The sequence below is a fragment of the Mauremys reevesii genome, linkage group 1, assembly GCF_016161935.1.
Source record: "Mauremys reevesii isolate NIE-2019 linkage group 1, ASM1616193v1, whole genome shotgun sequence".
Taxonomy (NCBI): Eukaryota; Metazoa; Chordata; order Testudines; family Geoemydidae; genus Mauremys; species Mauremys reevesii.
This window is the reverse complement of record NC_052623.1, coordinates 190,524,466-190,546,665: the sequence shown is the minus strand read 5'-3', so window position 1 is coordinate 190,546,665 and position 22,200 is coordinate 190,524,466. Positions and strand designations below refer to the sequence as shown.

General features: G+C 45.0%; 1 protein-coding gene and 1 long non-coding RNA gene across 3 annotated transcripts; one reads left to right on the top strand and one right to left on the bottom strand.

Moving 5' to 3' along the window:
* Positions 1-106: 106 nt before the first annotated feature.
* CREG1 (cellular repressor of E1A stimulated genes 1) lies at positions 107-12,697 on the top strand. 2 transcript variants are annotated; one of them, XM_039521640.1, is made up of 4 exons: positions 110-414; positions 6,929-7,048; positions 9,895-10,079; positions 10,783-12,697. In XM_039521640.1, coding segments are annotated over exons 1-4 (579 nt in total). In that variant the 5' UTR covers positions 110-141; the 3' UTR covers positions 10,784-12,697. The 2 variants fall into 2 exon arrangements, with proteins under 2 accessions (XP_039377581.1, XP_039377574.1); XM_039521647.1 differs by lacking the exon at positions 10,783-12,697 and having other exon boundaries at positions 107-414; positions 9,895-10,080.
* A 5,205-nt stretch (positions 12,698-17,902) lies between these two features.
* LOC120387956 lies at positions 17,903-22,200 on the bottom strand. The gene is made up of 5 exons (XR_005590455.1): positions 22,140-22,200; positions 20,918-21,032; positions 19,966-20,047; positions 19,030-19,157; positions 17,903-18,652 (listed from the first exon to the last, which is right to left on the bottom strand). It is a non-coding gene; the product is annotated as an uncharacterized LOC120387956 (long non-coding RNA).

The window sequence follows — 22,200 nt, the reverse complement described above, 5'->3', positions numbered from 1 at the left end:
TTGCGCCTCCAACGCGTCCTCATTGGTGGAGACGGCCGGGTGGTGGGTGCCCATTGGCTGAGAGTGGTGTGGCCCCACCCCTTCAGGAGGAAACCGCCTGGCCACCAGCTGCCAGCAGGGTTAGTTACGACCTTAGTTACGATGCGGCTGCTGCTCCTGCCCTGGGCGCTGCTGGCGCTGCTGGGCGGCGGGGGGGCCGGGATCCCGCCGCACGAGGACGCGGCGCGCGTGGCCCGCTACGTGGTTCACCAGTGCGACTGGGGCGCGCTGGCCACGCTGTCCGCGCGCGAGCCGCTGCGGGGCCGCCCCTTCGCCAACGTCTTCTCGCTGAGCGACGGGCCGCCCGGGCCCCGCGGCAGCGGCGTCCCCTACCTCTACCTCACCGCGCTGGAGGTGTCCGTGCAGGACCTGCAGGTGAGCGCGGGGCGGCTGGAGGAGGTGGGTGGCACCGGGCCCGCAGGAATGGGGCTGGGCGCGGCGGGCGGTCGCGGACCCCAGTCCGTGGAGGCGGGTTCGCGTCCGCGTTACTGGAGCGTCCCCCTCGCGGCGGGGCCGCCTGTCCCCCCCTTCTCTCCCCGCCCCCCCTCGCGGCGGGGCCGGTTGCCCTCTCCGCGCGCTCCGGTGTCCCTCAGTGAGTCAGTGCAATGACCGAGCTCATCTAGGCCGGTGTGTCTCTTCTGCCCCACTCAGAGGGGATGAAGCTTGATCTAGCAGCAGAGGGGACTGGGTTTGCTCTTTCAGGCTACAGGGGAGCTACTGCTGAGTATGCCCTTCCTCCCCCATTTGTGAGTGGTGTTATACCCCTGTTGCGATATCCTGTGTACCCATGGCACACATGCCAGTTGTGATACACATGAGAGCTTTGCTCACACTGAACGGGTCTCAAGCATGCCAAGATTGCCAATTGCCTTTGAGCAGCAAAGGAAATGTATATTGAGATCTGTCTTAATTTGGATGTTACTAGCACACATCCTTGCCCAACAAGTTCCATAATTGGTGATAATAAGCAAGTTAATAATCATCTTATGGTATGGGGAAATGGCAAGAATCATCACTCCTCTATTGCAATGATCCTTTGCTTAGCATCCTTGCAAAAGCTGCAAATATTAATGTGTGAAAATTTGAAATAAAAGTAGGGATATTGGCATATGAATTAGACTGTTTTTTCAAATATCTGAGCTAACTTCCTAACCTACTTTCTGCTAATATATTTGTAGTATGTGATATTTTGTTCAGGAGTTGGAACATTCTTTTCTCTGTGACTACTATGACTTGAGTGCTGATTAAAATAGCTGTTATGGAATACAACATCTGGAAATATCAGAAGCATAATAAAGTGAAGACAGTGAAGCTGCTAAATGTACAGGACTGGTGACTAAAAATATTATAGCGCTTGACCAGCAACGCATCAAGCATTCAACACTTCTTTTATTGTTCAAAGGCAATTGGCAATCTTGGCATGCTTGAGACCCGTTCAGTGTGAGCAAAGCTGGACGCAACTTTGCTCACAACTGGCATGTGTGCCATGGGTACACAGGATATCGCAGCAAGGGTATAACAACACTCACAAATGAGGGAGAAAGGGCATACTCAGCAGTAGCTCCCCTGTAGCCTGAAATAGCAAACCCAGTCCCCTCTGCTGCTAGATCAAGCTTTATCCCCTCTGAGTGGGGCAGAAGGTTCTGTAGATCCCCTTAATGTATCAGTGTGGAATGTTACAAGCAGTCAGAAAAGTAATCTCTAGACAACTCTCCTCAAACATGTCATGGGTCATCTATGACAAAAATGCACCAATAGATGAAACTGCTGAAGCTCTAAGAGGGGGCACTGAACAGAAAGGGGAGAATAGGCACCAAATGAGCCACAAAGGACTTGAGCTGAAAAATTGGCAGGGTGTGTCTATACTTCAGGAAAACAAAAATAAAAAAAAACGAGGCAGCTAGTCTCAGAGCCCAGATTGACTGACTTGGGCTTGCACTACGAGGCTAAAAATATCAATGTGGATATTCCCGCTTGGTCTGGAGCAGTGGTGGGCAGACAGTGAGCAGCATGCGGCCCATCAGGGTAAGCTGATTGCGGGCCGCAAGACATTTTGCTGACGTTGATCATCCCCCGGCACTGTCCCCCGCAGCTCCCAGTGGCTGCGGTTCACCGTTCCTAGCCAGTTGGAGCTGCGGGAAGCAGCAGGCGGACTGATGGGCCACAGGTTGCCCACCAGTGGTCTGGAGCCTGGGCTCAGAGATCCTCTCACATGGTTTGAGAGCCCAAATGGGAACATATACACTGCTATTTTTAGCCCTGTTCCATGAGTCCAAGTGAGTTGGCATGATTCAGAGTCTTTTGCAGTCTAGATGTACCTGAAGAGCTTAAGAGATGCTCAGACCAAATACTTACTTAATTCATTTGTAACCCTTCTGCCCCTCTGAGTTGGCAGCAACAAGGGCCGGGCTCAGTATCCAGGGGTTCCGTTTCAGTAACACAATGCAAAACCGGCTCGAGCCCCTACCCAGTGACCTGGGACAATTACACACCACCACCCCCGGGCGCCTTTAGGAGGCAATACTTCCCCACTTGCAAGCACGGAATCTGAGTGTAGCAAAATCCTTTTAATAAAGGAGGGAAACAATGCGGCATCACGTTGAAGAAACCACAAACAGGATTATAACATAAACCATAAGCAACAAAAACCCACCTGCAAGTACATTTGGCAATGTCCTTTCCCTGGTAGGGTCTTAAGTCCAATCACCCCAGAGTCCAACAACCCAAAAGTCTTCGGTCAGTGCTACCCCAGAGTTCGAAAGCTTATCTGCAGAGTTTTACCCCCTAGCATGGGTAGAAATGGGGGGGGGCACCTTACATGGGCCAGGGGCCAACTGCTCCGCCTCTCCGTGGAGTTCTGCTGCAGCCTTCCCCATAACCAACGCCAGTACACCAGCTATGCCACTCCAGTCGTCCCCACAAACCGCTCGACTCCGCTCACTGTTCCATGGTCTGCTCCAACATGCTGCAAACTGCTCTGCTAGCTGCTTGGCGATAGATCTTCAGGCTCCCGCACTAGTTAACACAGCACTCAGTGATCTCAGCTCAGTAAGCTTAGCTCTTTTAGTGATTTCAGCTTGTAGTAGGGGAGCCCCAGTGCTGGTGCACTACTGGCCCAATGTGAATTCAGCTCAGCTGTCTCTAGATGGACTCCAAGTGGAATCAAAATTAGCTCTGCTCTTTAACAGTGGAGAGAGGAGGATGTGCAATGGGTGTTTCAAGCCCTCAAAAGGGGCCCATACCACAAAGTACACACACTAGTCTCCAACCTCTCTCTTTTCACTGGGTTTTGGCACCCATGTCCCTTGTCTAGCAAGTGCTACTTAATTGATGGTAAGACTCTTTGTCATAAAGCAGTCTCATAGTTCCTCATTCACATAATCAGGGTGACACCACTTTATTCCTCCTGCCCCAATAACAAAGAAATTGGGGATCCCAAAGCTGTCAAAATAACCATCCCAGGCTGCTGTGGTCCATGCTAAGTGGGGTGGGAGTGCCAATGCAAATAACTGAAATGCCAATGCAAATACCTGAAATTCCTTTCCACACTCCCCATAATTTACCACCAGATGTCAGGGTAGAGCTCATCCTGACTCTGCTTACACATTTATAGTTGAAACAAAAGGCATATGAGAGCAGACAGAGTAGCAACCACTGAAAGTCCCTAATCAGGTCCTTCCAAACTTCTTTCTTGGTTTGGTGAAGAATGAACTAACTAGACTGATTTAGCACACTTAAGGCGATAGCTGCAGTTGGTTGTATGTATAATGCAGTAGAGGAGTAGACGGGAGAGGCTTTCTGCACTATTTACAGAAGTAATAGCAGTGACTAAATTTAAAAGTAATAGAAGTGTGTCATGATTCCCACTGGAAGCATGAGATCCAAAAATTAGGAACCAATACTGATGGTATTGTTTGAAGAAATTATTCAACTATGTAGTACTCAGGATGGTGTTACTTATTTTTACATGTCTGCACACACTCAAGTCCCTATTGAAGAGTGTAGTCTAAAAAACACAGATTTGGAGGAGAATCCAATACATCCTTTCCCCGCTCTTCACGCCTGTTTTCCTTGTAAAGAGAACTAAAACTTGGGCAAAACAAGCATGAAGTTTTGTTTTAGCCTTTGCTCATATAACTAATGCCAATTTGCCTCTTGAATTATCTGTCTGTAGTCCTCACCTGCTATGTTGAATGCTTTGTAGTTACCATTTTTCCCTTTTAATTTGTATTTGTAATATTTCATTTATGAAATTGTCTGTTTTAAGAAATATGGAGGCTTGATCAAACACTGCATGTTATGACCCCTACCTAACTGTTTTTACACTGTTATAGATTTTAAGCTCCCCACAGACGTTGTGTTCTCTTATCTGTATTCTGCTGTTGCAGCACAGAGGTCAACTATTTGGTTCACCATCACATAGAGACCTGTGCCAGCAGATAACACCAAATAACTATGACTCAGCTCTTTTTGGACTTGAGTAACTTGAGCATCTGCACGGTCATAGTCTCGTGATGGCTGTAGTTCCATAAATGCAGTGGGAACTTGTATAATGCTTAGGTCGCTTAATTTTTTTTTTGCTGAAATAAGCTAGTCTAATGGAATTTCCCAGATGCACATTGAACTCTTAGTTGTGTTTGGGGGGAGGTGTGAAATGTAATGTCAAATGATATTAAATCTAGTGTTTTGAAAGGAGACTTCAGGTTCTGAAAGCAAAGAAATGCTTTGGAAACTTAGGCAGCCCTACATAAAGTTTGTGCAAATATTCTTCCTTCTCTAGCTAAAAGCTCTAAAGATCTTTGCAGTTACAAAACTAAATTCATTTGGGGCCTAATTTATATATGAAGCTTGTCCTGAGGAGATAAAAGCCTTAATTTCTACTTTATCAGTTGGAGGGCCATTTAAATTTATTGGATATTAAATTTTACCCTTCTCTGAAGTCCATTACTGCTACCCTGGTAAACTGAAACCAAGCTGAGAGGAATGAGGCTTATCTTCTATTATTGGTTAAGCAGACTTGTAAACAAACATGAGCCCTCCACAATTGGATCTGCACTGATGGACTTTTGCCCCTGTGTGGAACCCCATTGCATGGGCGTAAGGGGCTACGCGTGTGATTTGACTACAACATTGGGGGGAGGGTGTTATAGTCTTATAAATATTGAAAATGAAGAAGTTCATGTGAATGTTCACTCCATGATGGGAATGCAGTTCTTTGAAATATTCCTCTTCTGCCCCTCCTTTGGAGGCATAACATCGGTTGAATTGTTTGTTTCCTGACATACAGTTAGGCCCTGACTACACTAGGGGGTCTGTGCACTGATATAGATGCACTGCTCCATTTTAAGGCAGGGCTTGCATTAGTGCAATGTATCTTGGATTCCGATGCAATATACCTATACCAGGAATTTGCATCCACATAGCTAATGTGGTCAGGACCCATAACCTGTATCTTAAATGCATACTGGCTTTTACCATGTCCACATCTAGCTTTGGAAGCAAAACTGATTTTCCTGATCTGGATTCTTACTACAAAGGCTTCTATGTAAATTTCTTGATGATTTCAACAAATTAATTTGTTGAAAATTTTTTTAAAAATCTCCATGCATGTGTTGACAGCCACTAAGTGTGACAAGTTATAGTTAAGGCATTTTCATCATGTCAGCTTTTGGGCCTTTCTAATTTATTCTTGAACAGACACCTGTCATGCTTATTTTTAGGCCAAAAGTGATTTTTTTTTTTAAACTAGGTAGTAAGTCTTTCAGATATGTTTGTGCTACCAGAATAGAATTGAGTGCTTTTTATTTTAAACAGTTGAAGTTGCTTTCAAGTAGATTTTAACACTCCTTACTTAAACTGGATTTTTAAAACTAGTTTCAAACATCGATGGAGTTGAGGATATATAGATCATACATTAAATTCAAGTGTTAATGAGGCCCATTTTTTTTGAGGCCTCTAATTGTACATTAGACAAATTTTGCTGTTAGAACCTTTTAAACTGTGTGGTCTTACAGACCTATTCAGGGGCCATCTGTCCAGGGTTTCAAATTAAGTAGTTTTAGAAGAATAATATAACTAGGATAAGAAGGGGGTGACAAATGTTGGTAACTTTCTTCTCACTAAGCAGTTTGGGTACTACCTGGAACTTAATTTGAAAATACCTTTTGTGACAATCATTCAGGGATGGGTATTTACCAGAGGTGTTTTTACTAGATAGAATCAAGATTTTTACAACCCCAGGAAAAACTAGTTAGTCCCAGTTTAAAGCATTTAAAAAACCAAAAAAACTGTTTCAAACACACCATATTACACTTAGTTTTAGTTACATATTCAGATTGCGGTTACATAAGACAATAGACTTGTAGATTAATTTAGGATTGTACAAATGAAAAGTAAAGCTGCAGGGGGTGTAATATTAACATGTAACTGTAATACTGAACATTGGAATGTCTATACATATTAGTTGGGTATTTTTCTCAAAGAAATTATACATATCATGACTCATATGTCAGTTTTCAGCATTGCATAAACAAAAGTTGAAAACATTAGATGATACAAAAAACACCAATAATGCAGACTTGTAGGCTTGAAGCATGACGCATGCAGAGTTGCAGACTACAGTCCAGCACTCTGTAGCAGAAGATTAGCTTTGATGTAGTGGGTAGACCGAGCCTATTCCTCAGTTTTGAATGGATGTTTGAAAAGATGCATTCTGAACTTGCTGGACACTGATGCAGTTATTTTAAACCAGGTTTAGCCTGGTATTCACCAATACCTGGCATTTCCTGGGATATTGACAACCCTGCAATCAGTTTTTTTTTAACAAACTTAGTTATGTAATGTATAGTTTTGGGACAGCTTTGCCAATTACTTACTGCTTGTATTTCAGGTGGATGCAAATGCCTCCCTAACAGTGTCTTTGGCACAGACTCCTTATTGCAAGAAGAAAGGCTATGATCCCCAGAATCCCCTGTGTGCCCACATTATCTTCTCTGGGACTGTTGATAAGGTAAACAACTGAAAGTCTGCACTGAACAAGACAGTATTGTGTACAAAGCAATACTCCTTAGTGAACAGAGAATAAAAATTTAAGAACTTCTGTACAGAAGTGTAACATTACATACTTGACAGAAAAGATTCAAACTAATCTAATGATTCAGGCTAAGCTCTTTGACTATATAGCAAGCTAGCTCATAGTTTGCATTGGTAGATTAATTCACAACTTCTGAGCAATACTCAAAGTATCATTGAGAGTCTCTAGAGAGAATTCTGCAGAGCTACTACAGTGAGGGAAGTCTCTAATTTCTGTGTTGTTTTTTTTTTAAGAACTAACAAATCTAAGCCAATCTTCTGTCAGTGCAAAATAACTTGATACTATTTTAAGTGCTCAGTCCAGTTTTAAGTGACCAGGCTTCTACCACTTTGCTTGGTTAACAGCTAGTATGAGGCATAACATTGTAGGAGTTTAAAGATGGAAAAACTATTGCATCATCTGTTGATCTTGCCAGTGCAGTACTGTATTGTTTCCTGCCATTTACCTAAGTTAGTTTTAGCAGCCTTCTGTGGGACAGTAGACTCTCTTTGTCATTCAGCCTTTAGCATCATCTCATTACAGATAATTATTCCCTCTTAGAAATACCCTAAATAGTTCCTTACTTGGTGTTTATGCCCTTCAGATACGTGTACATTATATTTTCCCAATCCCTTCATTCACTGTTCCCACATTTAGCTTTCAATCATACTTTGTAAATCCATTCTTCAGTCCTGCATCATTTTTATTACTCATTTGAGCTCCCTCCAGTTTAATATCTTTTTGATAATTAGGTGCCCAGAAGATACAACTCCGCCAGGAACATTGCATCAGCCATGTTGGAAGGGTCACTACAGTAGTGGGCAACCTGCGGCCTGTCAGAGTAATCTGCTGGCGGGCCGCAAGACAGTTTGTTTACATTGACTGACTGTCCCTGCGGCCCGTGCGGCTTCCCGCAGCTCCTGTTGGCCCGGAACGGCGAACCACGGCCACTGGGAGCTGCGGGCAGCCATGTCTGTGGATGGTCATGTAAACAAACTGTCTTGCAGCCCACCAGCAGGTTGCCTTGACGGGTGGCCTGTGGGGCACAGGTTGCCCACCACTGCTCTACTACATCCCTGATGTATGATATGGTACTGCTGCATGTGCAACCAAAAACCACACTGGTCTCTTTTTCTGTTTAGACTGCTTACTGCCACTATTACCCATAAATGTCTGTATATCAGTGTTAGCCTCGGTAGCAAAATATCTCATAAACTTTGCTATCTGCAGTTCCATCCTTGTTTTTCCTAGTTCAGTTTCTTTCCAGCTTAGGTACTTAATCTTACTTTCCCTTTTTCTTTTTTATCTAGTCAAGCTATGCAGTCTTCAGCCTTTGAGGATACAAGAATAAGGGAGATGGCCCCCAAAAATATGCATGATAAACGTGTATTTAATACACAGTAAATTATTGAACCACTGCAGAACTATTTACAAAAGACACTACCATCAGGCTGCAGTTTGCATAAATGAATAGCTACTGTTGCTGGTTGCTCTCTCTTCAGACAGGGATTTGACATCTTTTGCCAGAGTCCCTGAGCTTTAAAGGAACTAATATAACTTTCTGATTTTTGCTGAAACTTACTTGTTTATCCAAATAATGAAGCTACCATCCCTGCTCCCTACCCTGTATTTCCTAAAAGTTGTTTCTGTATCAATATTAAGTTATCCACTTGAGAAGTAGAATTAAACCAGGTACTGCATCACCTTTTTCAGCTCTTGTAGAATGTGCTCTATAGAGGTGTCCTTTCTAAAGCACACTGTGTTGTACATTAATTGCTCCATGTAAACATTGCTGGTGCGCTTTAATGTAGTGCACACGAACAGGGTCTACCTGGACCAATTAACATGCAATACGTTAGTGTGCTTTAGAAACTGCACCTCTGTAAAGCGCAGTATCCCACCATGTAGACGACTACCATCACCTAGTCTCATTACAGTGTCTCAAAGATTTACCTCTGACTTTCCCAAACAGTTTCAGTCTGGGGCCAATCTTTGTACCTAAGCAAAATTATTATCTCTTCTTAAAGATATTACCTTACTATTCTTTGTCTGAAACTAGCTTTTCTCTTATGGGGGAAAGAACTTAATCTGGAGTTGAAGTAGTACTTTATTGTGGCCAGAAGAGCAATGGGAATATCAAATATTCTTAATTTCCAAAGAGATCAAACTAGTAAGTAAACAAGTGTCAGTGATATCCAGTAAACATACTCAAGAAGGCTGCTCTTCTTCAGGTGAAAGAAACAGAGTGTCCTACAATGAAACTTGCAAAGCTGCTATATGGCACTCTATTATTTTTTACTCACCATTACCAAATGATTGGTCTCTTCAACAGATATAGTCTTTGGCATTAGTTGATATTTTAAAGAAATAATATTGAATAAATTCAAACTTTCATGGGATTTATCTTTCTCCTCACTTTAAATTATCATACATCACTCAGGGTGCAGTGCTTTTCTATGGATATTATTTCTCTCATTGGATAATTCTTAATTATAAGAGTTACTGCTTGTTAATTTCCAGAGGTGATACTTAGAATGGTGGATATACCCATGCTACAAAGGAAATCCTGTTGGTACATGTTTCTAGCTTTCTGGGGCAAACCTTAATCTGGTGAACCCTCCCTGTCTCTGGGTGGATGTGGGGGTACTATAATTTGGGAAGGAAACGTATTTTTTATCGTGTTAGTAGAATATTCTTATTGGCAGTTGATTAAAATTCATCTAAATTTGTCTTTTATTAATGAAGTATACATCTTTTGTAATATGTTGCTGGTTACTTGTTAGGTGAATGATACAGAAGCTGTCTTTGCAAAGCTAGCATTATTCAGTCGACACCCTGAGATGGCAAGCTGGCCTCGAGATCATAACTGGTTCTTTGCCAAATTCAACATCACCAATATCTGGGTCCTGGACTACTTTGGTGGACTGAAAACTGTGACTCCACAAGAATATTATAATGTCACACCTTAGTAAGTCTCTAAGTTTGTCATATCTTTCCCCTAAGTGATTTATTAGGTAGATGTTGGTCCCTAGTGTAAAGAAATTGCTATAATATGAATATTCCTGTTGATCGATCCCAGAGAGACCAGGTTTTCCCTTTAATAGTTTCCTTCCTTTCACCCTTCTGTATGCACTTCTTGTTATGTAAGCAGGAATTCTACCCACTTGTAATCTTAGCCGGTGGTATATCTACTAAAAGTTGTGAAATACAAAAGTTTGGGACACTTTCCTTTATAAGAAGGATCATTATGGACAGTTGTAATTGTACCTCTAACTTAAATATAATTTCCAAGGGGAAGGCTCCTTTGGAAGGAGCACTGAGAGACAGTGCTGTCTCTTTATTAAGTGCAGGATGGAAAGATACCTTGTTTGGTGTAATGGTTAAGAATTGTGAGAACACTCAAATGCACTTATGCTAGGGTGTGATTCTTATTGTTTGATAGATCATTAATCCAGCAACCGGTATATTCTGAGGCAGAATCTTCAAGAGTCATACACAGTGCCTAAACTCTCTTATCAGAATACTGGGGTGTCTACAAATCCTGCTACATACCCTTTGTTCTATGACACAGAAGGCTGCAGAATGAAGTTCTCTTGATATAACTTTTTTTTACCTGAAAGCATACCTATACATTCAACTTAATAACTTTTCTTATTTTTACCCTCTTGTAGGTAGAGGAAAATCCTGGATATTATCGACATACAAACTAACTTCCCGGCCTTTCGCCATGCTTTGTTTCAAGCGAGAGTATCTTCTCATTCGCTTCTAGAGCTGAGTTAATACGGAAAAAAAATAATCACAAATGCGCTCAATTTTTAATGAGGTTGCTTTGTGTATACTCCCGCATGTTTGTATTCACATCTCACAAACATTTGTGTGATTGAGCCTTTACTGGCAAGAATGATCACACAAATGAATTTCCAAATCTCACGTGAGTATTCCTGTTGAGGAAAATGTGTTAATCAGGGCATAGCCATGGGTGGGCCACACCCAGGCCTACCCAAATCTGAGCCAGTGTGAATCCCCTCCCTCCCCGTTATAGGGAATGGAGAAGGAAATGGAAAGCCTCTTTTCTTCCCTCCTCTCCCTAGCTTTTCTGGATTGGCTAGCAACGGCCTCCCCCAACAGGGGGAGGGTTGTGGGGGAGCTACTAGTAGGGGGAACACAGCTGCCCTGCAGGATCATGTAAAGACACCTTATAGACTCCAGGGATTGGGGAGGGTGGAGTGCTGTGCACCCAGTGGTGGCAGGGATCAGAGCCAGGTGGCGTCAGCTACAGAATAGAGAAACAGGCTGCTGCTTCTCCAGTGTGGAGCCCAGCCAAGCTCTCTCATCATTGCCCATCTACCATAAATTGGTACCCAGTCAAATTTCTATTTCTAGCAGTGCTACTGATGTTAATCACAACTAATCAGCACAGTTTAAATCATATGTCTGAGAAGAAAAAAGTTTTACAAATATCAATCTGTATGGTTTTAAATAATTATGTCTAATAAATAAGGCTAAGGTTTGGTCATCAGTATTTATAGCAAAAGTCATGGACAAGTCAGGGCCTTGAATTTTTGTTTATTGCCTGTGACCTGTCCCTGACTTTTACTAAAAATACCCCTGAGTAATTCTTAGGTGCTCCTAGGGTGCTGCTGCTCTGGGGGGATTCAGGGACCAAAGGCTGGCCCCTGCTCTGGCGGTGGGAGGTGACTGCCTCTGGCCACCTGTTGCTCTGAGTCCCCCGGGGACTACTCTCCAATGGCCTCTGGGGCCATCCCCGGGGCCACTGCTTGGACAGCCCTGCGGTCAGCCGCACTGGCCGCTGCAGCTGTGGAGGTCATGGAATCCATGACCCCTGTGACAGACTCACAGCCTTACTAATAAATAACTCAGGTTATGATTTCTTGTGGATTGTCTGCATGAAGAAAAGGGCTAAGTTTATCTAAAACTACTTGAGTATTAGCTCAGCTCTACACACTTCTGTGCCTTAATTAAATCATTTCTGTTTGTGGGCTCTCTAGAAAGAGAGAACTTCTTAAAATATCAGTTATGTTCTGGGTCATAGTCTTTGGTTACAGTTTACTCTGCCCCAGCTATGTTCTGCAGTGTGGCCCAGGGCTGATGACATCTGGAATATGGAATGGACTGTTTGCATCAAGATGGAGTTTGAATTGCTGGGAACCTGAAGGCTCCAGGAACCTCGATTGCACATTATTGATGAGTACAGCTGCAGTCTGAAACACTTCCTGTTTAGGTACTTGTATAGCTCTCATCATTGTAATATAGTGATACTCAGACCTCAGTGGTTCAGGAGCCAAATTAGCGATCAACGTTACCCAAAAGAGCCATAGTAGTGTGAATTCCTTGTTTCATTTACCATTTTATATAATTATTCTCATTCTCACAGCAAAATGATTGACCAGATAGTCTACAATTGGTTAATAACATAGTAAAAGCATCCTGATTGGCTAATAACTTAGATTTGAAATCCATAATGTTTTAATATTGTGCTGCAAAGAGCCACAGGAGATGCATTAAAGAACCACTCCTGGCTCCCAAACCTCAGTCTGAGTATCACTGCTGTAGTGTGTCTCTTATGAAAACTAAATGTATCCCTCAGGCTCCTGACAAGTTGCTGACATAGCCTTAAGTTGGGAAAAGCTTGTGTGCCCTTAATTCTTTAGAAATAAGATGCTATGAATAGTGAAAATGTCTGATACTGTGTCAGTTACTAATTCTTCTGCTACTGAAAACTTCACCATATGAATGTTAAATCCAGTCTTCATTCTGGAATTCCTCCGCTCACTCACTCATCGCTTACATAGCATTTGGCTTGTGAATTTAGTGTAGGCACTGTGAAAAGGGGGTCCATTATTTACTAGTAGCGTCTAACTTCTGAATCCATGAAGAAAAGTCTTTTGCTTTATAAATCTAATCAGTTGATAGCCAAACAACTTTATTTTCTCCCAACAATAGAATTAGTTTGTGGGGCAGTTTTTTTTAAAGCATAGAAGGAACTTTTCAGTGAAGGGGGGAGGTTTATGAAATGTAATATAGCCGTTTCATCCTTTGGAAGTGGTCTTAGTTCACATTAGTCAATGAAAACGCTTATGAAAAACTTAGTTCTTTGCTCTTTAAGCGTCCCTCCGTCAAGCGGGACTGAGTTACAGAATTAAACCTCTATTTGTGTCCTATCTGATCTCCCAAGTGCTAAATTCACAAGAAGTGTCAGAAAGGACCACCTCAGCAGATTAATTTAAATTGAACTCATAATGAGAAAGTATTGTCTGGTGGCTAGAGCAAGGGACTTGAGAATCAGGATGTCTTAAGTGAGTCAGTAGCAGGCACAGAAATAGAACAGTGTGCATGGTTAAATTGTGTAACCTCTCTTCTTCGCTATAGGGTGGCTGTATTACTATTTACCATATAAAGTGTTGGAAGATTTATAAATCACTTTGATTATCTCTGATAAATTATCAGGCTGCTGTAGGTAAACTACTCTTTTCCCTTCTTTGTAAAGGGAAAATCTAGCCAAGTTATTACATTTTGAAACACTTTTGGTAAACTAATTGGGAACTGAGGAAGCTTGCAATTTGGAAATGACTTGTGTTGGATAGATAATGCTGACTCTAGATGCAGAATGAGCGACTAATTTTATATTAAATATATATTTTAAAAAATTTGAGAGCTCTCAAGTAACTCTAAATTGTCAGAAGGACTCGTTGCATCCATTCTAATGGAAGTCCTTGGATGCTCTTCTTGTGCTTCAGGAGAGTGACTTATGACTCAATGTATTTTATTCTGTGTGAACAGCATCTGGTGCTGGGCATTTGTAACAATTAAAATCTATTTTTATGGTAAATGGTGTTTGGTTTAGTTATTTCACAGGATTTACTATTTTTTCCCACTCCCCCCCCCCACCCCCCGTTCTTGCCATGTAGCTGTTGCTCATGGATGTATCTTATTTGCCAGAAGAAATGGGGGAGCTGCTCTGTCAAAGCCTGACTTGTCCTAATCTATCTGACTTTATGCCTCCAGCTTCCTTATTCGTTCCCTACATTAATGCTGTCACTTTGTGGTGGTCTAGAGAGCGATCTGATCTGGGGGTGGGGAGAAGGTTTCATTCACATAAACCAAGACCTCGAGGAGATGTACTATATTGGGGAAGGGAGGGACTCTTTGGGTCAACACTAGATCTAATAAGCAACAAGTCTGATTTTGACCATTCCTCTTTCCATATTTTACCACATCTAAAACTATTCCACTGATGGTCCTCGTTGCTGACATTTTCTTGTTTTCATGACTTTGTTTTTCACTTAAACCCGTTGCTCTGTATTTTACTAGTAGTGATCAAAGTGTCTTCATCTTCCTCCTCTTGTATATTAACCCTCTCCATGTTTTCAGTAGTTCTGATCCCTTAAATTGTTTTTTAAAACTACATTTTTCCACGAAAGGGATCTTTTTTTCTTTTTTTAACAACTGTCATTTTAGTTGATCACTGAAATGGGTCACCATCTTGCTCGTTAAACCTTAAATGTGACTGTACTCCTGAGTGTTCTCTATTAAGATCTGTAAGCAGTTATACTCTCTCCTTTGCCCCGCCTAGCATGACAGTCTCCTCATATTAGTCTTTTCTCCTTACACAGATTCCTTTGCTGTTCTGTGGGTTGGGGTGGAACCATTTGTTACTACCTTCCAGTAATATTACACAATTGTTTAGGATAAATTGGCTAATATTTTTTTCCAGTACAGTCTATGGAGCAATTTTAGATAAGTAATGGGATTTTGGCCTACACTAGAACTTGGGGCAGGATACTAGGATGAATGCTTCTTTTAGAAAGCATGATACGACAACCAGAAGTATCTGGCCACATATGCATTCTTCCTATCAAAGGTGCCCAGTGTAGGCCTCTGAGCTTCCAGGGGCGTGGATCTTCAGGACTAGTTATAGAATTTAAGACCAGACGGGAACACCAGATCATCTAGTGTGACTTGTATCTCACGAGCCACCAATAGCACCTGCACACTAAACCAATTGACCAAAATTAGACCAAAATATTACAGGTAACAGGAGACTAAACTATTATGTGCTACAGGCAAAGAATAGGTAGGACCAAGGCTCCTGCAGTGGCAGGGAATCCTACCAAATAACCCATACCCATGTGCTGTAGAGGAAAGAGGGAAAAAAAAACCCAAGGTTGCTGCCAGTCTGATCTTGGTGGAAAGTCCTTCCTGACCTCACCTATATGGTGGTCAGTTAGACCCTGAACAAGTGAGCAAGAAGGAACAAGCCAGAGAAGCACCTGAGAGAGAATGCTTGGTGCCACCTTAGAAACTCTGGCTTACTTCATCCAGTGTCCCATCCCCAGTTTCTGATGCTCCAGAAGAAGGAGATCAACCCTCCTCCCCCAGTACATTGGGAGCAGGGCAGATGGGGAAGAGGAATAATGGAAAAAGCCTTCTTGACCCCTGCAAGTGACTGGCTGAAGCCTTTTAGGAACATAAGATAGAAACCAGATGGGAACCTCCCAGCTGTACTTAAGAGATCCTAGCTTAAGGTGCTAGTGTGGCTATAGGTCTCGTAGAATATTTGGGCTGAAAAAGCTTTCACCAGGTCACTGTTAAGATAGGACAGTTGGCTGGAATCCAAGCTAGTATAAGATACTTTTTTCTGAAAGTAATATTTGAAAATAAACGATACAGAGAGTTTGAAACGTCAGATCTTGGTCATCGGGGGTGACATACAGAGTATAGGGGGATGCTAGTATTTTGGTATTGTACAGCACATAACATATACAGTCTGCAGTGTCCCCAATGCGGGGTATACCGTGGGTAAGTTCAAGATACAGTCAAGAGACAGTGGGGGTACATCACTCATACATACAGGTTATAGACGGTCGTGGGCATAAATAAGTAAGCGGGCTGGATAATGGGGAATGCATGACCCTCACAAGGCAGAGTTCAGTTCGGTTGGTTCAGGGCTCAGGGGATAAAGTCCAACGGGGAGGTTTACAGGTCTCTTCTCCCTTGTGGGTGCACGAAGTCACGCCGGCTCACTCTCGGTATTGACGGTGGCCGGTGATGTGCTCTGTGTAAATGTCTCTAGACCATCGAATAGTGTCCGAGACCATTAGGCGTCTCATGAGCTGCGCGTAGCGACGGCCCACCCCACAGGTCCGCAGTGCTAATCCAGTAAAACCTCTGGTTTCCTCATTACTTTTTTAAGGGATAGTAATGACAAATCTTACATAAATGTTCTAGTGCCAATAGATCACTAAAATCATTTTTTGGTCAATAAGCAAAAGCAGCTTTGGGTTACAGCACAGAAAATGTTGAGAACAGTTAGTCTTAATAGAGCGAGAGACCAAATTCAAACTTTTGGGTTCTGGCTAGTTACTTGTTTCCTGCCCCCACATCACCTAAGTATATTCCAAATACTAATGAATTTATCCTTGCAACATATAGTGAGCCAGGAAAATATCCCCACTTTTCAGATAGGACTCTGAGGTAAACGGAGACTTTAAACAACTTGCTTAGTCACACAGGATGTTTATATCAGAATCAGGAATTGAGTCCAGGTCAGTCTCGGATTGGCACCTTAATTAACCAAGAGACAGTATTTCCTTGTAGTTCTTGTTTTTGCTCATTGATTTGCTGTGTGACTTCGCTACTTTTGCTTCCCAATCTGTAAGATGGGGTCATATTTATGTAGCTCACAGATGTGATGTTTTAACTGTTTGCAAAGTGCTCTACAGCACCTTTCATTTGAGGATCTAAGAACTGCAGAGTATGTGATAAACATGTCAAAAGAGAAATGGATCAGAATAACAGTTCTTCTTCGAGTGATTGCTCCTGTGCATTCCAGTTAGGTGTGTGCGCGCCTAACTGGAATGGATAGGAGCAACACATCTTGAAGAACAGCACACCTAACTGGAATGGATAGGAGCAACACATCTCGAAGAACAACAGTTACTACAGGTGAGTAACCGTCTTTTAGTTTTGCAGTTTAAATTACTGTATTTGAGGCAATGCTGTATCTTTGATCTTGTACTGCTATACCTAAAGTAGTAAGTCTGTTGCCCAAAACAATAAATAAATCCAAGCTGAGCCTTCCTTTAGTCATCTAGTTAACAGTGTCATGTTTTAGAGTCATGCTTCCCTCCCTAAAGACTCTCTACACAGCAAAACATACTCATTGGAGCTGTTTACAACATTGGTGTTTCCTGTCCAGTAACAAAAGTGCGAAGTATCCAAACTCTAATAAATTGCTGTATCACTGTTGGCCACAAGAGGGTGCCATAGACTTTAGTTTCTTGGGTTGATACATTTTCAAAGTATTACCTAAAATAGATTGATTTTGACCTGTTATAAATCCAGCTAAGAAGAATGCTGGATCTGGGGTTCAGATACGTAGAGTTCTGTTCTCAACACTTCAAATTCTGTATGCTCTTCTCCACAAAAGAAGGCAGTCTCTTACAATTATCTAATAAAACACTCATAATTCTTTTGTTTTTGTAGTTAATTTGTCGTGAAAGGTGCTGGATTAGCAGCCCTGAAAAATGAAAGTTTTAAATTCACACAACATGTCTAGCAGAGGTGGTGGCACTACAGATTTTCCTACACCTCTCTCAACCTTCTTTTGGAGAAGCCCCCACCAGTGGTTGACAGGTTTCCTTGTTCATTCAGTCCTTAGCCCTTCTGCTGAGAGTGGAGACAAACTCTGCTGATTGTGGTGGTGGTTCTTTGTCATGTGGACACTTGTCCACTAGCAAATGGACTGAGATACCTAAATCTCTTTTCATAATTGTCAAATAGCCATTGGATAATTAACCTTTTGTTTGCTGCATATCTGGACCAGATTTGAATGAGTAGCCTAGAGTGTTATGAGTGGTTTTTGGGCAATCAGAGCAGGAGTCAGGCTGAATCAGGTACCAGAGAGTCAGTCCAAGACAGGCCAGAGGGCAAACCAGTAATCAGTAGGCATGCAGCATCTGGTTACTGGAGGTCAGAGTCTGAGATAGGCCTGGGAATAAACCAAGAATCAGGCAGGGTCAGAAGCCAGAGTCTGGGATCTCTCCCTGAAACCAGGCAGGCAGTCTGTATTGTTACTCAGACAACTCTCTGGCATGGCTTCTGGTTTAAGTACCAGTCCCAGCCAATCAGTGGGCTGCAAGGAGCTGCCACTCAGGTCCTGCTGGGTAGTATTTCCTGCTGGGCCCAGCCTCACATGGTCCTCCTGTGGGAACCTAGCCAGTGCCTCCTGTGGTGATGTGGAGGTGTCAGCAGCCCAGAACTCCCATGGTCCCAGACTTTAGCTGTGCAGGCTCTTACTCTCTCCTTGAATGCTGTTCCTCTGTGTAATATTTCAAGTGCTGAATGGTCTGAGACCTTGTTAGACTAGACTACTATTTGTTTTATGTTCCATCACGGCTGAGAAGCTCAATTAATCAATTTCTAAGGTTAAACTCTTGGAGTTGGTTCAAAGGCTTCTCCAAAACAAGAACTTGCGTCAGATCAGTGTAATGGGTAGTTGGTATCACTTGGGTTTGTGCTCTGATTGGGATGAAGGCATGCAGGTAGTGAGTAGGGTGACCATATGTCCCGATTTATAAGGACAGTCCTGATATTTGGAGCTTTTTCTTATGTAGGCACCTATTACCCCCCCACCTCCTGTCCTGATTTTTCACACTTGCTATCTGGTCACCCTAGTAGTGAGAGACCAGAGAAATGCTAATTTGCTGTCATTTGAGGCTGTTTTATTTAATTTTTAACCAAAAGGACCTTGTTGCTATGATGATGGTTAACATGCAAACCAGTAAAAGTAATGGATTTGAAAATGTTTGTTTTAAAAATTCTCCCTGTTGCTAATCCTACTTCTAGAGACCCCCAGTCATTCTCCCAGTTACCCACTAGATTCTAACTCTCATTACCAGCCTTGTGCATGTAATCTTTCCAGTTTGAGTAGAATGGATGAGACAGTCTGGAACTTCCCGGTGAAGCTTCTTAGGCAGCTGTAGGGGTTACTGCTGAGTGAGAGGAGGTTTTCCCTCAATGTTGCCTGGTGGGTAGATAGGAACTAGATGTTAGGACAGGGGTTCTCAGGACAAATGGTTTGGTGGTTTCAGAGGGCGGCCACCAACTCTTGCTGATGGCCACTCTCACATTTACTTACTTAGCTTTAAATATGCACATTCACATGTCCAAATCATTATAATTTATTTATTGCTAGCTAGTAAGTCTGCTGTGAAAAGTGATAAACATACAAGTATCACTTTTCACAGCAGATTTACCCAGCCCCGGCAAGTTTGGGATAAACTAAGCCCTGGATGGGAGGCCAGGAGAGGCACTGGGGGCAAGAGCCTGAAGCCCCACGGTCTGGGGCCTGTTGCTGTGCAGCTGGAGCCCAAAGCTCCATGGCCAGAGCCTGCTACCCCAAGCAGGGCCAGATTAACTTTTTGTGGGCCCGGCACCAAACATACCTGCAGCAAGGTGGGGCAAGGTGTAGGGAGGTGAGGTGGGATGGTCAGTCTCCACAGTGAAGGGTGGGCAATGAGGCACAGCACGGCGGGAGCAGCCCTGCTCTGTACAGCCCAGCAGGAGGGCTGTTTACAAAACTGTTCACAAACCTGCAGCTGCCAGATGCACACTGGCCAGCCCAGCCCTGTGCTGCCAGCATGCCCCTTCCCCTTGAGGGTGGGCCCGCACCACACTGCCCCTCTGCCCTATGCCCCACCCTTATGCCCAGTGCCCCCTTGCCCAGAGACCTCCACCACAGATCTCTATGCCCAGCCCCCACCCCTCCCAGAGACCTCCCCTGCTGGCCTCCCACCACAACAGCACAGCACCCTGCACACCACACCGCTTACCCATAGACCTCCCCGCTGCCCACCACCTTCCTTGCAGTCCCACCATCACAGCTGCACAGCACCCCATATTCCAGAGGGGATTCTGCACCAAAAAAATTAAAAAAATCTGTTCACTATATTTTAAAAACCTGCAAGTTTTATTTGTCAATAAATAAATGTGGAGGCTCCACCATGGCAGTAGGGAGCACAGGCCAGTGGTTGTATGGAGATGGGAGATTACCCTGCAGCCTCCCTCCACCCCACTATGGGACAGGGACTCAGCAGGGAGGCTGCACCTGACACAGTGCAAGGGCCAGGCCTGCCCCAGAAACACCCTGGGGCCCTGCCCCCCCTGTGCCAGGCACACTAGGTGTGGGTGAGCAGGCTCAGTCTGGCAGCAGGATCCAAGTGCAGAGGGACTTATTGTGGGGGGGATCCAGATGGGGGTAAGAGAGTTCTCTGGGGGGCAATCTGGGTGCAGGCAGCTCAGTGGGGGGGGGATATGGATGCACAGAAGCTCATTGGGGGGTTCCAGGTGCAGGGGCAATGGGACTCTTCAGGGGATCCAGGTGAAGGTGTTTGGGGCTCAGCAGGGGGGTCTAGGTGCAGGGGAAGTGGGGTTCATTTGGGTGGGGGTCCAGGTGCAGGTTGTTGGGGCTCTGTGGGGAGGGTGTCTGGGGGGGCTCATCGGGGTGGTACAGATGCAGGGGAGGTGAGGCTTGTCAGGGTGAGGGTTCGATGGGCCTGCTCAACAGGGGAGCCCCAGCTTCTGCCAAGGAGATGCCACATGCTGGGCTCCAGCTTCCCCCCTGCCCCCGCTTTCCCCATCCCCTTCTCTTCCCCATTCCATGCCCCTTCCCCACTGCTCCATCTCCTCCCCACCCCACCCCCTTCCTTCCCCACTGCCTCTTTCCCTCAGCCTGGCTCTGCCCTGCCCTACCCTACCCCACCCCACCATACCATAGGCACTCACTGTTGTACAGAAAACAGGATAGCTCCCAGCACACAGAAGAGGAGCTCAACCAGCACTAGGACCCAGAAAGTGGCATCTTCTGAGCAGCACCCTCTTTCTTCAGCCAGGGGAAGCTCTGTGCTTGTAGAAAGGGGGAGGGGGAGGCAGTGGCATGTGACTCCGTGTGCCCCCATGCCTCACCTCTGTTTTGGGGGCACTGCCCCCCAAACTAAGCCCATGGGCATTCTCAGCTGCAACCTCCTTCCCTTTGCTTCTTGGTCACTTTTGGAAAGGAAGCAAAGACATCTGCAGGCGATCTGTTTTCATTCCCCCAGGAGAACCCCTCACAGAACCCCCAGTGCCCCCCCCAGACCCTCCAGAGACCCACTCCCCCACACCTTTCCTGCTCCCCAGCCACCGCCTGCTTGAAGTGACTATGTCCATGCATGGGCTGAGCCTGCAGCACTGCTGGGGCTGGTCAGGGATCCCTCTGGCCCCTCGGAAGCGGCACAACCAGCCAGGACAGAGCAGGAGCACGGCCTGCCTTGGCCAGGCTCCCACAGGACCCACATGCCTGGAGGGGCCCAGCTCACCATTCATGCCCCAGGGGTTTGGCGGGAGAGAGGGAGGTGAAGAGGAGTGAGTGCTGGGTGGGGCCTCGGCCGGTGTGACGGGTCTGGCACCCCAGCACCCCCTTGTGGCAGGGGCGGGCTGGGGGCCTAGCGCCGCGCCACTCACTTGTCCTTCGGTCTGCCCCTGGTAGCCGGCGTATTACGGCCTACTGGCCAGAGTCCATAAACCCCCCCCTTCGGGGCGGGGTAGCACGGCCTAGCGGCCGGAGTCCAACAACCTCCTCCTCGGAGTGGAGTAGCACGGCCTAGCGGCCGGAGTCCATAAACACCCCCTTCGGGGTGGGGTAGCACGGCCTAGCGGCCGGAGTCCATAAACACCCCCTTCGGGGCGGGGTAGCACGGCCTAGCGGCCGGAGTCCAACAACCCCCTCCTCGGAGCGGGGTAGCACGGCCTAGTGGCCGGAGTCCATAACCACCCCCTTCGGGGCAGGGTCTTAAGGGGTGGGGTAGGGGGACTCGGGCCCGCCCTCTCCGCCGAGCCCCGACCCAGGGCCCTGTTTGTGGCAAGCTCTCCTTGCCGCCCGCTCAGCGGGGATCCGCCCGCAACACGCCGAGCAGTACTGCAGCTTTAAGGCTGTCAGTCTCAACAATCCCCCTGGGTCACTCCTTACCCTGTCTAGCCAGACGTCTGCAATGTGGGAGCGGTTCCCCCGTAGGTCCCTCACAGCCGGC